Source organism: Salvia splendens, chromosome 8, assembly GCF_004379255.2.
Source record: "Salvia splendens isolate huo1 chromosome 8, SspV2, whole genome shotgun sequence".
NCBI lineage: Eukaryota > Viridiplantae > Streptophyta > Magnoliopsida > Lamiales > Lamiaceae > Salvia > Salvia splendens.
The window spans coordinates 7,095,642-7,110,682 of record NC_056039.1 but is presented as its reverse complement, the minus strand read 5'-3'; the positions used below and the strand labels follow the sequence as shown (position 1 = coordinate 7,110,682).

General features: G+C 41.4%; 2 protein-coding genes across 2 annotated transcripts; both read left to right on the top strand.

Annotated features, from left to right (window-relative positions):
- Nucleotides 1-72: 72 nt before the first annotated feature.
- Nucleotides 73-4,390, top strand: LOC121744536 (spermatogenesis-associated protein 20-like). The gene is made up of 15 exons (XM_042138104.1): nucleotides 73-465; nucleotides 557-629; nucleotides 743-764; nucleotides 854-932; nucleotides 1,015-1,047; nucleotides 1,186-1,334; nucleotides 1,516-1,672; nucleotides 1,985-2,225; nucleotides 2,313-2,554; nucleotides 2,627-2,890; nucleotides 2,962-3,072; nucleotides 3,164-3,388; nucleotides 3,459-3,659; nucleotides 3,752-3,928; nucleotides 4,028-4,390. The coding sequence occupies exons 1-15, from the start codon at nucleotides 202-204 to the stop codon at nucleotides 4,208-4,210; spliced, it is 2,421 nt and encodes an 806-aa protein (XP_041994038.1). The 5' UTR covers nucleotides 73-201; the 3' UTR covers nucleotides 4,211-4,390.
- Nucleotides 4,391-13,660: 9,270 nt separating this feature from the next.
- Nucleotides 13,661-15,003, top strand: LOC121745672. The gene is made up of 2 exons (XM_042139648.1): nucleotides 13,661-13,732; nucleotides 13,846-15,003. Exons 1-2 carry the CDS (start codon nucleotides 13,661-13,663, stop codon nucleotides 15,001-15,003), a joined length of 1,230 nt encoding a protein of 409 aa, XP_041995582.1.
- The last annotated feature ends 38 nt before the right edge of the window (nucleotides 15,004-15,041 follow it).

Here is a 15,041-nt window from a genome sequence, read left to right as displayed (position 1 = left end):
AGAAGAAAAGAAAATAAACATATCACAGAAAAATATAGAAAAGGAAAACTAGCAATTTTAATTTTTGATGAATACTAGTAACTCCGAAATACTAACTAACTAGTGCAACTCCATGTAGCAGCTTCAGCTTCATCACCACTCTATGCCCCAATTTTCTTTCTGCACGTTTTAAATTCTCTCCATTTTCGATTCTTCATTAATATGCTCAAGAGACTTCTCTATCCTAGCCGCTTCGTTTTTCATTACAAACCCACCTATAATTCGGCCCAAAAACTCAATTATTCGCAATCTTTTCCATTTTCTTGGCCGTTATCTGTAGTTTCTTGCCGGCCCATAAACTTCTCTAGAGCTCCAGCCATGGCGGACGGCGGGTCCCCTCAAACGGCGTCGTCGAATCCCCCAAAACACACTAATCGGCTTGCAGAGGAGCACAGTCCTTACCTTCTTCAACATGCCCATAATCCTGTAATTTCTCCTCAGAATTTTGCAAAATTAATGATTTTTTTACAAGTGTTATGATTTAAGGTTGATTCGTAGAAATTTATTTGGTAAATAGGTTGATTGGTATCCATGGGGTGAGGAGGCGTTTGCCGAAGCTCGGAAAAGAGACATCCCTGTCTTCTTGTCAAGTATGGCCTAATTTGCAGCCTAGTTATGGTTTTCTTGTACATTATTTGGATTTGTGGGAATCATTAGAATAACATGTTGCTTGTTTTACTTTGTTGTTGGCTTGCATTTGAAGTTGGTTACAGCACTTGCCATTGGTATGTATTTTTGGATCAATTCTTGATTTTTAGCAGCTCAAGTGCAACAACTATCTGTAAGGCTATGTAGCGATCTTTAAAAAATTTAGGTGCCATGTAATGGAAGTTGAATCATTTGAGGATGAAGAGGTGGCGAAATTGCTTAATGATTGGTTTGTCAGTATCAAGGTGTGTTTCTCAACTTCTTAGCAGTTATGAGACTCCTCATCTGTGTGAATTTTTTTATTGACTAGAGATGTATGTTTGTCAGGTGGATCGTGAAGAAAGACCAGATGTTGATAAGGTATAATTTCTATTGCTTAGTTTCTTGATGATTTCTTCCATTCGGATCACTTTGTCATGGACTTCACTAGTGTGTGTGTGTGTGTGAGAGAGAGAGAATTCATATGAAAATGAGGGTTTTCTGCGTGTGGAACATCAGGTATATATGACGTATGTACAAGCATTGTATGGTGGTGGTGGTTGGCCGTTAAGCGTCTTCCTTTCACCCGACCTAAAGCCTTTAATGGGTGGCACGTATTTCCCCCCAGACGATAAGTTTGGAAGGCCCGGCTTCAAAAGTATACTTAGGTAACATATTTATGATGCAATTAGTTCTAGGCTGTTGTAGACTTGTCTCATCGAAATTTACCTGGTGCCCATTTTTGTTTATATATTTTAATGACTTGAAGTATCTATTCTTTGTCCTCAAAAACCCTTTTCTTTTCAAATGATTCTTTAGCCTAAGGAAATATATTACTCCATCTAATAGGAAGGTTAAAGAGGCATGGGACACTAAGAAGGAAATCTTGGTCAAAAGTGGGGTATTTGCAATGGAACAGCTCTCAGAAGCATTAGCTGCAGTTGCGAAATCAGAAAAGCTTCCCGACGGGCTTCCAGAGAGGGCAGTCCAGAAATGTGCTGAACAGGTAGAATTTTGAAGGCCATAACTATTATTTTGAGCTTAAACTTCTTTTGATTGTTTGAGAAATTGAATGCAAACTTTTTTCATCTCTATTTTTTTATCTTAGTATGGTGTCTTCCTGAACTTATTTCTTTCTTTCGTTCACCAAGAAAGTAAAGCAATATCTTTGTTTTTCCGGCTACGTTAGTGGATTCTTTTATTATTGGGCTATTGGCCAACAAAGAATTGGACTCTAATGTAGCTTCTACTTTGTATTCTTCATCAGTTATTGGTAAGAGTTGGACTTGTAACTAATTTTCCATATTCTGTCACACAGCTTGCAGATAGTTATGATTCCAAGTTTGGTGGATTTGGCTCTGCTCCGAAATTCCCAAGACCTGTTGAAATCCAGCTAATGCTCTATCATAAAAAGAAGTTAAAGGATAACCAAATGCAGGGTGAAGCAAAGCATGATCTGAGTATGGTGGCACTTACCCTGCAGAGTATGGCAAGGGGTGGTATCCACGATCACGTTGGAGGTGGTTTTCACAGATACAGTGTTGATGAATGCTGGCACGGTCAGTTTGTTCACGAAATACATATAATTCTAATTTGACGCCGATGGGTTTCTGGTTATTTGATGAGTGTCTTTTGTCTCGTTGCAGTACCTCATTTTGAGAAGATGCTCTACGATCAAGGGCAACTTGTTAACGCGTACCTAGATGTTTTCTCACTAACGAAAGATGTGTTCTATTCAAGCACGTCGAGGGACATTCTTGATTACTTGCGAAGAGAGATGATTGGCCCCAGTGGGGAGATATTTTCTGCTGAGGATGCAGATAGTGCCGAATTTGAAGGTGCCTCGAGGAAGAAGGAAGGTGCCTTCTATGTCTGGACCAGCCAAGAGGTACGAATTCTCCGCTATTCATTTGTTTCATATAAGCTTGTTCATTTTTGTTTCTTTTGTTTTTCTGAACAGATTGACGACATACTTGGAGAGCATGCCCCCCTCTTTAAAGAGCACTACTACATTAAATCATCTGGCAATTGCGATCTATCAAGAATGAGTGACCCTCACGATGAGTTCAAGGGCAAGAACGTGCTTATAGAGCGAAACAGTACTTCTGCAATGGCGTCAAAATCTGGCAAGCCGCTGGAGGAGTACCTAAAGATCTTGGGTACATGTAGAAATAAGCTTTATGACGTCCGGTCGAAACGCCCAAAGCCATCTTTGGACAATAAGGTTGTACATCTTTTACTCAAATAAACCATAAGCATCTTACAATGACGGTGTCATTGTCTTGGATTTCTCAGGTCATCGTGTCGTGGAACGGATTGGCAATTTCTGCATTTGCTAGAGCATCAAAAATCCTAAAGTACGAACCGGAAGGAACACAATACCACTTTCCCATTGTTGGAACTAATGTAAGGGGGACTGCAAATTTCAACCATGCTTTGTGTTATGAATCTCCTGAGTTGATTTTTATATTTCCCTGATTTTTCATGGTGAGCACAGCCGAGGGTGTATATGGAAGTTGCAGAGAAGGCAGCAGCTTTTATCCGGAGGAATCTTTATGACGAGAAGACGAGAAGACTGCAACATAGTTTTCGAAATGGTCCGTCCAAGGCACCTGGATTTTTAGACGATTATGCCTTTCTGATATCTGCTCTGATAGATATATACGAATTCGGGGGTTCAACAAATTGGCTAGCTTGGGCTATTGAACTTCAGCAAACGCAGGTAAAGTGGTGTGGTACTTGCAAGCTAACCGGTTGTCTCCGATCTCATGCGAACCCTGTCATTTTTCTAGGACAAGCTGTTTCTTGACGAGGAGGGCGGTGGATATTTTAATACTCCTGGGGAGGATCCCTCAGTCCTCCTCCGAGTCAAAGAGGACCATGATGGTGCAGAACCATCGGGGAACTCCGTTGCAGTAATCAATTTAGTGAGACTGGCGTCTCTGGTAGCTCCAGCTTCTGATCGTTACAGGCGAAATGCACAAGTTCTGTTGGTATGAGCTTTTGCTTTTCTCTACAACCATCTCTCTGTCTCTTGCTTCTCTAATTCTCTCTCTATGTATGCATATATTCATATATCTTGCAGGCCGTGTTTGAAAAGAGGTTGAGAGAAACAGCAATGGCCATGCCTCTCATGTGTTGCGGTGCAGATCTGCTCGGTGCCCCTTCGGGAAAGCAAGTGGTTGTAGTCGGAGACAAAGCTTCTGAAGAATTCGACAAAATGTTAGCTGCTGCTCACTCATCATATAATCCCAATAAAACGGTAAAAGTAGCAAATAACGGTTTGATTAGTTTTGTTTCAATATTTCCGCGTGCGTAAGATTGGATGAAGATCCATGAGATTAAAATGGTGCTGTTACAGGTGATTCATATAGACACTAGAGATGCAGAGGAAATAGGTTTCTGGGAGGAAAATAATGAGAAGATTGCTGGTATGGCCAAGAGCAACTCTGCTGCCGATAAGGTGGTCGCGCTCGTCTGCCAGAATTTTACGTGCAGTCCTCCAGTGCACGACCCAAGTGTGCTGATTTCTCTGCTGGACTAAATATGTGGAGCGACAACAATAAGTCTGAGGTCTTTGTTGTAATAAGATGCAGCTCTTTCTGTTGTCTCCCATAATATCTTGTTTGTATAGATTGCATAGAAGAGGTGTGACGTACCAAAATAGATGTTGGAGTTTAACTTAATAAAAATGATAGTACAAGACTCACTTATCCATCGATCATTGCCTTTGCAGTCTAATTTGTTCATTTTCTGCTATTTTATTTAGAAACAAAATGACCATAAATTATTTACAAACAGAATGTATGCAATTATTCATCGCAGACTGATTAGGGTTCCGGCCAATTCCGTCGCCCCACAATTTCTCGCGCATTTCTCCTCTCGAAAATTACCTCCTGATTTCTGCAACGGCGACGCTACATTCACCATCAGTTATCTCACAAATTCATGTGGACTCTCCTTGAATGACGCCTTCTCCGTCTCCAACAAATTGCGCATCAAATCGCGGCACACGTCCGATGCAGTTTTGCAATCACTCAAAACCTACGGTTTCACAGATGCTCAAATCTCTAAGCTCGTCACCAAATTCAATCCTGCGCCGACAAAACCCTATCGCCCAAGCTCGAATTCTTCCGCTCAATCGGCGTTCCGCCCGCCGCGCTGACGCAGAAGCTCTCCGAGTATCCCTTTTTACTGTGGCGCAGCTTCGGAAACTACTTCACACCATGGTATAATTACCTGAAAGGCATCGTTCAATCCGATAAAAACGTCGTCGCTGTGTTTCTCAGCAGTCCGATGGCGTTCACACACGGCTGGCCGGAAAGGGTGCCTTCTAACATCGCGATTTTGAGAGAGAGACGGGTGCCTGAATCTTCAATCGCTTCGTTGATGGCGAACAAGCCATCCATGATGATACTGAGAAAGGATAATTTCGGCGCTTGTGTTGATCGTGCTGCTGAATTGGGATTTCCGGTGTCGAAAGTTGGGGAAATTCGGGTTTCTAGGCCAATTGGCCTTTAAAGTTACGCAAATGTACCCATTTTGTTATCTATTCCATTACTGGGAAAAACGCCAATAAGAGTGGCGTGTTTATAAATAAAAACGCCAGTAATATTGGCGCGTCATTAAGCAAAAACGCCAACTTTGTTGGCGTGTTAGATTTTGACCGTATTATGGGCGTATTTTCAACCAATATACTTAAATTTAAACACGACAACTTTATTAACGTGTTTAACTTGAACACGCCTATGTCGATGGCGTTTTTAAGTTATAAAACGCCAATTTTGCTGGCGTGTTTAACAAAAAAAACGCCAATTTCGTTGGCGTTTTTCTGTTGAACCATATCTCCCCGATCTGCCCCAAAATCGCAAAACCCTCGTCACATTCCCTCTCCAAAGCGGCGAAAAACCTTCCCCAAACTGAAAAACGCATAAAATCTTGCCTTGGTCGGATTGAAGGGTGTAGATTTCGATTGTGGCTCATTCTTCCAAATATTAGTCATCGTAATCGGTTAGTATATCGAATTTTTTACTTATTCTTCCAAACATTAGTGTACTAATATTTGTTGGATTATTATGATAGTATATATTGTAGTGTAATTTATATAATTATTTGCTGGTTTGTTATAGTATTATAAATTGTATTGTAATTAATAGAAATATTTTGACCAATTGTTATGGTATTATATGTTGTAGTATATCTAATTTTTTACCCATATTTGATAGGTTGTTATGATAGTATATATTGTAGTGTACTGTAAAGAAATATTTTTGACCAATATTTGTGTTTGACATTAATGCAGATAGTATGACGTGGTGTGTCTATTTATATTGGGGTGGAAAGATAATTCCCGGAACAGTTATTTCATATGATCCTCCTTTTGCAAAAGGATTGATTATGTTGGATGAAAGTATTTCCTACGATAAGCTTGTGGAAACAATTTGTGAAAGGATGGGGATAAACATATTTGAAAACAAACTTCAAATAGTATGGAAACGTCATATATGGCATGGATCTTCAATCACGTATATAGGTATTTTACTAGAAGAAGTATACATGCCACTAATGTTTAGTGAGAGTATGACTACAGGAGGTCAAATTGAATTGTATGTTGAGTATTCGTCAATTACTCAACAACATAGTCATCTTCATCTTCTCATGAGTAATGATGTTGGTACGTCTACGAGAGGCCGAGAACCATATTTCGCTGCAACACAAGATTTTGATGTTGGTACGTCTACGAGAGGCCAAGAACCATGCTTCGATACAACACAAGATTTTGATGTTGGAGGCGTGCATTTAGGGGACAGTGACAACTGTGATGTGATTGAGGCCATAATTGGTCCTGATAAAGCCGACTTTCTTGATCCACAATCACCTTATGATTCTGAAGATGTCGACCCGGATAGTACAGATTCAGATGGTGCTTCGTCGGATGAGGACCAATTTGTTGCTCCAAGAACATCCATTCCGGTTGGAGAAACAGTGGTTGGAGAAACATCAACTGGAGGAAGAGCAGTACGAGAAAGAGTTGTTCCACAGTTCCCACAGCCTGGTATGAACTATTTTCGCACCTTACCAGGTCCGTATGATAGTTTTGATCCAAAAAACTTTGAGTCTGATGATCTCAATGTGCATTATTGGAGTGAAAAAGATCCGAGCAATGTCGGTTTGCATACTAAATTTAAAACCAAATTGGAATTGAAGTCAGCTGTGACTCATTGGCATTTGAAAAAAATCCGCTAATATACAGTCGTTGAAAGTAAAGGAAAGCGATGGCATGCAGTTTGTAAGTGGCCACAAGGAAATCCGAAAGATAAGTCCTTACCGCCATGTTTGTGGGAGTGCCGAGCAACACTGAGGAAGCATGATGAACACTGGCAAATTAGAGTGTTTAGCACTGCTCATACTTGCATGGGGGATCGTAATTATAATGGGCTCGCTAATCTTACGTCGGGTATGATAGCGTTGAGTGTTCGACATCAGATAGAAAACGATCCTTGCTACAAGGTAAAAGCAATTGTGGCGGATATTGAAAATAGATTTCATGTGAAAGTTAGTTACAAGAAAGCATGGTATGCTCGGAGGACAGCTATTGAGCTTGTGTATGGTTCGTGGGAGTGGAATTTCAAAGTTTTACCAGCTTATTTGAATGAGTTGCAAAGACAAAATCCTGGCACAATTGTCGAATGGTTGCATGATGACAGATCAAGCAACGGTATGAACAAGGTTTTCAAGTACGTATTTTGGGCTTTTGGTCCAGCTGTGGAGGCTTTTCAACTATGCAAACCAGTTTTAACCGTTGATGGAACTCATCTACGTGGACGATTTCGAGGTAAAATTCTTATTGCCGTTGGATTTGATGCTAATAAGAAATGTTTGCCTATTGCATATGCCATTGTTGATGAGGAAACCATACAAAGTTGGAATTGGTTTATGGAACGTATTAGACTTCACGTAGCCAAGCATGAAATATGTGTAATATCAGATAGGCATGTGGGAATCATAGATGCAATGAATTCTCCCATATGGAAAGAAGAACCCAATGTGGGGCATCACAGATTTTGCTTGGTACATGTTAGAAAGAATGTTTTGCAGAATCATAAAGGCATCATGGTAAAAAGACTTGTTTGGAAAATTGGTATTGCTACCAAGAAACGCAAGTTTAAGAACAGACGTCGTTTACTTCGAACCATCAACGACGAGGCTGTGCAGTACCTTGATGCCGTGGAGTTAGAAAAATGGAGTTTGGCGTATGACAAACACAAACGATGGGGTGAGATGACCACTAATATGGTGGAATCTTACAATAATGTGTTGAGAGGCGCAAGACAACTCCCAATTAAAGCTTGCATTGATCTGATATTTTGGAGGACAATAGAATGGTTTAATGAGCGGTCACTTGCAGCAACACAGTGCGCCACACCACTTACCCCGTGGGCCCATGAAAAGGTGTGCAAAAATGATGTAAAAGGTCAATTACATAATGTGAGAGTCCCAAACACAATTGCAGGGCTTTATGTGGTTCGAACAAAGAGTCGAATTGGTGGAAAGGGTGGTAATAAGTGGAAGGTAAAGTACTTGGAGTCGAACTGCAAATGTCAAAAGTGGCAGATGTGGAGACTTCCATGTTCACATGCAGCGGCAGTTGCGCGGTTTAGAAACGAGCCCATGCTGTCGCTTGTTGATAACGTATACCACACAAGTGTTTGGGTACACCAATATTCTACGGTGTTCAATCCAATCAGACACCAAGATTATTGGGCCGTGCCTGAATGGACTTTGCAATGTTCACGAGCTCAGTTAAGGCCTAAAAGTCGCGGTCGATACCGTACTACTAGGATTCGTAATCAGATGGATGTCCGTGAAACTGACCAGCCACGAGCCCAACGCCGATGTAAACATTGCCGTCAACCAGGGCACGACAGACGCAACTGCCCGAATGCTCGTTCGAGGATGGATACTCAGTTGGTAGATGATGCCGCTCACGATTTTATGCCTCCACCTCCATCAAGATCTGCAGTTCGAGGTCGTCATTCTATCAGCCACACTGATGATGCCGCTCACGATTTTATGCCTCCACCTCCACCAACATCTGCAGTTCGAGGTCGTCATTCTGTCAGCCACACTGGTTATACAGGCTCGGTGATATCCCACATTCTCCACCTAGGTCTTCTGTGCGAGACGATTTTTTCGGTGTTGATCTAGAGAATGTCGTTGTGCAAGATACTCATCAGTCTAGACTCTCCACCACCAGAATCGGGAAGGGTATCCGTAGCTTCTTTACCCGGAGAATTGAACATTGTATCGTAGTTATTTGATGAATTGAATATTGTATCGTAGTTATTTGATGAATTGAATATTGTATCGTTGTTATTTATTGAATTGAACATTGTAACGTTTTGGAAACAGAAAAAAATGTGCAAAGTAGTTCATATAAAAACGCCTATGACATTGGCGTTTTTATAGAACACGCCATTGAAGTTGGCGGGTTTTTTGTCATAAAACGCCATCTACAATGGCGTTTTTCAGAAAACACGTCGTCTATATCGACGTCTATTAAAACACGCCCACTACAGTGGCGTGTTTATTCAGAAACATTATCTCGCGCGTAGCCAAAAATGTTAAAAATTGGTGAACTGTAAAACGCCACTCCGAGTGGCGTTTTTCAAAAAACGCCGACTACAATGGCGTGTTTATTCAGAATGCCCGAGGAAAAGTTGGCCAAATTTTTTCCTAAGTTAGAAACGCCAATTGGAGTGGCGTATTATACAAAATCAAAACTGAAGTAACGAATCCAACTAGGAATGGCGCGTTTGTTCCTATCGTCGACCAATAAGTAATATAAACAGTTCAAAATATCAATATGAATACGTGTAAAAAGAGGATTTATCAAATTACTAATATAAAGAGTTTAAAACAATGAAAAAACACCAATATGAATTTAAAAAGTTCAAATAAGGTTATTCATCACGCCGTTTCCTCATAAACAGGCCTCGTATCCCCTTCCCAATTCTGGATGTAGATTTAGGGATCCTTGAGGGAGGAGTATCTTCAACAACAGCGTTCTCGAGATCCACCCCAAAAAAAGTATCTCTCACAGACGACCGCGGTGGAGAATCGGGGACATCACTGAGGCCAATTTCTTCTCCGGTACCACCGGTGTGGCTGATTGAATGACGGCCTCGAACGGCAGAGCTCGGTGGAGGTGGGTCCACAAAATCGTCATCGGAGTCGTGTGCGAACTGAGATGACGACTCTCCGTAACCGGTTTTCTTCTTGTTTCGTCGTTTTGCCTTTTGCCTTACGGGTACGTCCACGTCCATAGCAGAGCGCTGCGAAGGACGGTAGTCCATCCGCTGAGTCTCCCCGGATATCTGCAGTCCTTCTTCAACCATCCTCGAAATGGTTTCCATATCCGGACAGAAATGTCATGTCGTAGCTCGGCCCATTAGCAAGTGGCGTATATTGTGAAGCGTCTCCACCTATAATTTTTCAAATTTAAGTACATATCATAATATGAATTTAAATAAGTAATCCGGGTTTTTTCAAAGTATAAATAATGTACCGCGAAGTTATGAGAAGATGCCGTTTCGTGGAATCCCTCTTCAGCATGCACACCGGGTTTGGTTAAATACACCACAGTGATCTGGCGAAACCAATTCATATATTCTTCCGTTGCAATAGGCTCATCACTTTCATCCAGATCAGTCCACACCGTAAAGTGTCTATTGTCCCACTCCTGTATATAACCGGCGTGCCAATCAATCCAATTTCGACCAGATTTCCCACGGCGATCCTGTTTCATAAAATCAGAACCGTGGAAGCGGGGGAGGTCCGGGATATACGGTTGGACAATCCCAAATTGGCGCAACACTCGGTGTGGGAGGTGTGGCTCAGCAATATTCCAGCAAATAAGCATTGTTATCGACATCCATATTTCACAACCGGCATTACAATTGTCCGGCACTTCACGGTGGAGATAAGGCCTCCAAATAAACTACATGTGACACAAATTTATTAAAAATAAATTCAATAAAAACAACAAACAAAAAACAATTTATAAGTATATAAAGTACCTGATTGGCATGGATAATAGAGAAATGATCTCGAAAATTTTCAATACAATGTCCGGGTGCTTTTACATATGACGCCGGACCGTTCCATCTAAAAAATTAAAATTATGAACGAATAGCACAAAGATTGATGAACATTAAGCTTAAAAAATGAATTAGTTTACAACTTACGCGCTTGCAAATGGTAGATAGTCTGTCTGCACGGGATCTAGCATCCTCGGTCTAATGTTTGGGATTCTCTCCCAAGCCCACAGCTGTAACAGCGTTAAGGCTCCCCCGACATCCGTCCTCTTAGCAACGGCAGCTTCACACAAATTGTGGTACAAGCAAGCAAGCGTCGCACCACCCCAGCTATATATACAACACCGTTGTATATCCATGAAAAATTGTAAATAGAAGAACGGGATTTTATTTCCGGTGGCGTTTGGGATCATCAGACCACCAAGTAAAAGCAGACAATATATACGAGCCCACTGAGCATATATGTTGTGTTCCATGTCATCAGTCAGCTCAATCCTCAATTGACGCGATAAGGTTGTCTGCTTAAAAGCCATTTCCTTCATCTCGGATGCGTCCGGCATGAATCCTAAAAAATCCAAACACCTATCCGCCCAAAATCCCGCTTCCGTCGGGGGGATGTAACCTGTCACAGCCTCTCCATCAACTTTCAGGCCCCATAAGACCTCCACGTCTTGGAGAGTCACAGTCGCTTCACCAATTGGAAAGTGAAACGTGTGAGTCTCTGGTCTCCACCGTTCAATCAAAGCGGTGATAAGATGGTGGTCAATGTCTTTTGGTTTACCACACCTTAATATACCACCAAACCCCATCTGGTCCACTAATGCCAAGACATGTTGATTGATGGGAACATCCCAAATTATTCCTTCGTATCGTCGGCAGCGTACATCTTTGGATGGAACTCCTGCCCATATGTCATTAGAGACGTGTTGTCTCTGAAAGTACAAAACTGATGGATCCGCAGGACCACATGCAAGCCGACGACGAGAGGTCGAAGATGATGCCATATGTTACCTACACAACATTCATAATCCAAATTCAACAATAGACAACCATAAACCATTTCAATAATTAGATACAATTTAATCCAATTTCACAAAATTGAACACAAAATCAAATAATTCACATAACACAATTCAATTTGCCCAACCTAACAATTTCAATTTGTCCAATTTCAATTTGTCAAACCTAACAATATAAACAAATTTAACAATTCAAACTATAACAACATAAACCAAAACAATTTATACACAAATTGCCCAATTTATACATAAACCAAAACAATTTATACAACATAAACCAAAACTATAACAACATAAACCAAAACAATTTATACACAATTCAAACTATAACAACATAAATGAAAACAATTCACAAATTTATACACAATTTATACATAAACCAAAACAATTCAAACTATAACAATTCAAACTATAACAACATAAACCAAAACAATTCAAACTATAACAATTCACAAATTTGTCAAACCTAACAACATAAACCAAAACAATTTGCCCAATTTTTTAACTATAACAACCCTAGGGTTTAGGTTATTCCTCAAATTTATACACAAATTCACTTAAACCCAAACAATCCAACATAATAATCAACAATAATGTCATTCAAACAATCCATAATGCATAATATTTCAACTCAATTCACAACCCATTATAAACCCTAGCTAATTATCCAACAATTACTCCAATAATGTGAAAGATAAGCATACTAACCGAATAAAATAGATGAATTTGGGGAAGAATAACACTAACTGACGAATGGAGGGCGAAATCAGGGAGAGGAGAGCGAATTCGCGGAGAGAGAGGAGCTGGAGAAATCGAAATCGCGAAGTGTGTGAGGGTGTTTTTTCGCGATTTGGGGGAGGAAGGCTGGTATATCATTCTGACTAAACACGCCAGTCAGGTTGGCGTGTTCTACAAAACACGCTCTTCGTGTTGGCGTTTTTCAATAACCACGCCATTCTCTTCAGCGTTTTTATAACAATTACACGCCATAGCCAATGGCGTTTTTAGGTAATACACGCCAATTTGGTTGGCGTGTTTTATCGTAATTCCTCTTGCCGACAATACGTCTAAAATACGCCGCAAGTATAAAACGCCATTGAAGTTGGCGTCTTTACTAAAAAACACGCCTATCAAATTGGCGTGCATACTTATAGACACGCCAATAGCATTGGCGTTTTTCCCATATATGGAATAGATAACAAAAAGGGTACATTTGCGTAATTTTAAAGGCCAATTGGCCTAGAAACCCGAATTCCTCCGAAAGTTGTGTTCGTCCGCGCCCTCCAAGTGTTCGGTAGAATGTCTGAGTCGACTCTGAAGCATAAAATGGAGGTTTACAGAAGGTGCGGGTGGTCCTAATCTGACCTGAATGCTGCATTTTTGAGGCATCCCCTTTGTATGAAACTGTCCCAGAAAAAGATCAGAGCCAACATGGATTTTCTCGTGAATGAGTTGAAATTAAAGCCTAGTGAAATTGCACAATGCCCCTCGGTTCTTGATTACAGCTGCGACAGAAGAATGAGATCGAGGCCGAGGTGGATTGTTGTGAGGATTCTCAAAGCAAGAGGGTTGATGAATGAATCAAGGAGCATCACCAGCTTGTTTCATATGCTGGAGGCGAATTTCTTGAAGCAATGTATCATTGATCACGAGGAAAAATTTCCGGAGCTGTTGGATATCTATCGAGGCACGATCAGCCCACCTGAATGAGTTCAATTTTGAAAGTCGAGTGCAAGCAGCTGTGGATTGCTTGATGATGAGGAAATGGCTGATTAGATTAGTCTGAAGTGTAATGATATTTCTATTTTTTCAGTGTAACAATAGAAGAATACATCAACAACAACTTCAATCCAACCTCAACCTTTTTGCTTTTTTATGATGGATGAAAAGCACAGAAATGTAAGGCTCTTGATAAGTGAAATTGCAATGTCGAAGGTTGTTAAAAGACAGGCAAATTTTTATGAATAGACCACATCGTATAATATTGATAATTATGGAGTACTGTATGATTTTTCGTTTATCATTGGATATAATTTCACTAAAATTTCCCTTTTTATATATAGCATTCTTTTGATAAAATTAATGCTACCAAACTTATGTTTGCTGCAATTTTCTGTAGGAGAGCACTGAGCGCGCCCAGAAAAGACGGTATCTTTGCCCTACCAACCTCCGGCAAATCACCGGCAGACGGCCGCAGCGACCCAACATTCACTATTTCCTACCTCACCAACTCATGTGGGCTATCCTTAAACGACGCCGTCTTCGTCTCTAATAAACTGCGCATCAAATCGCGACACAACCCCGATGCAGTGCTGGATCTCCTCTCCCAATTCGGATTCACAAACGCCCAAATCTCCAAACTCGTAACCAAATGGCCCCTCGTCCTCCAATCTCGCCCCGACGAAACCCTTTTCCCCAAACTCCAATTCCTCCGCTCCATCGGCGTTCCCGCCGCCGTCTCCGCCGAGAAGCTATCAGTCTATCCCATGATTCTACAGCGCAGTCTCGAAAAATCCCTCATCCCTACTTACAACTACTTGAAAAAACTCCTCCGATCCGATAAAAAGGTCGTCAATGTGTTCGCCAGATCACCCAGGGCATTCGTCCACGGCTGCTGTGGCGCGATGTCTCGCAACATCGCGGTCTTGAGGGACCGAGGAGCACCGGAGTCTTCGGTGGCGTTGCTGCTCAACAACCAGCCGTCGCTGCTGATGCTCGGCGGAGAAGCCTTCGCCGCGCTCGTCGATCGCGCTGCGGAGATGGGATTCGATGCGTCGAAAGTGGTATTCGTTCTTGCACTCCAGGTGTTTGCGAATATGTCTGAGTCGACTCTGCAGCGGAAGATGGGTGTTTACAGGAGGTGTGGCTGGTCTGAATCTGAGGTTATGGGTGCGTTTCTGAAGCATCCGCTTTGCATGAGTTTGTCGGAGAAGAAGATCAAGGGAAGCATGGAGTTTCTTGTTGGTGAAGCTGGATTCGAGGCAGGCGAGGTTGCGCGATGCCCGGTGCTTCTGGGTTACAGCGTGGAGAAGAGGATGAGGCCGCGGTTGGTTGTGAGTAGGATGTTGGAGAGGAAGGAGTTGTTGAAGAAATCAACCAGTTTCATATATTTGTTGATGATGTCTGAGGAGAAGTTCGTTAAGAGGTATATTGTTGAGAATCAAGATCGCATTCCTCAACTGCTTGATGTCTATGGCGGCAATGTTTCTGTCGAGATTTAGTGACTGAAATTGATTTTATGGTATTCAGTTTAAAGTTT

Excerpts from the sequence above, each read along its gene's own strand:
- LOC121745672 (XM_042139648.1), top strand. The coding sequence starts at position 13,661 with ATGGATGAAAAGCACAGAAATGTAAGGCTCTTGATAAGTGAAATTGCA. Across the intron at positions 13,733-13,845 it reads CGAAGGTTGTTAAAAGACAG|CATTCTTTTGATAAAATTAA; the intron begins GCAAATTTTTAT and ends TTTTATATATAG.
- LOC121744536 (XM_042138104.1), top strand. The coding sequence starts at position 202 with ATGCTCAAGAGACTTCTCTATCCTAGCCGCTTCGTTTTTCATTACAAA. Across the intron at positions 2,226-2,312 it reads TGTTGATGAATGCTGGCACG|TACCTCATTTTGAGAAGATG; the intron begins GTCAGTTTGTTC and ends GTCTCGTTGCAG. Across the intron at positions 2,555-2,626 it reads ATGTCTGGACCAGCCAAGAG|ATTGACGACATACTTGGAGA; the intron begins GTACGAATTCTC and ends TTTTCTGAACAG.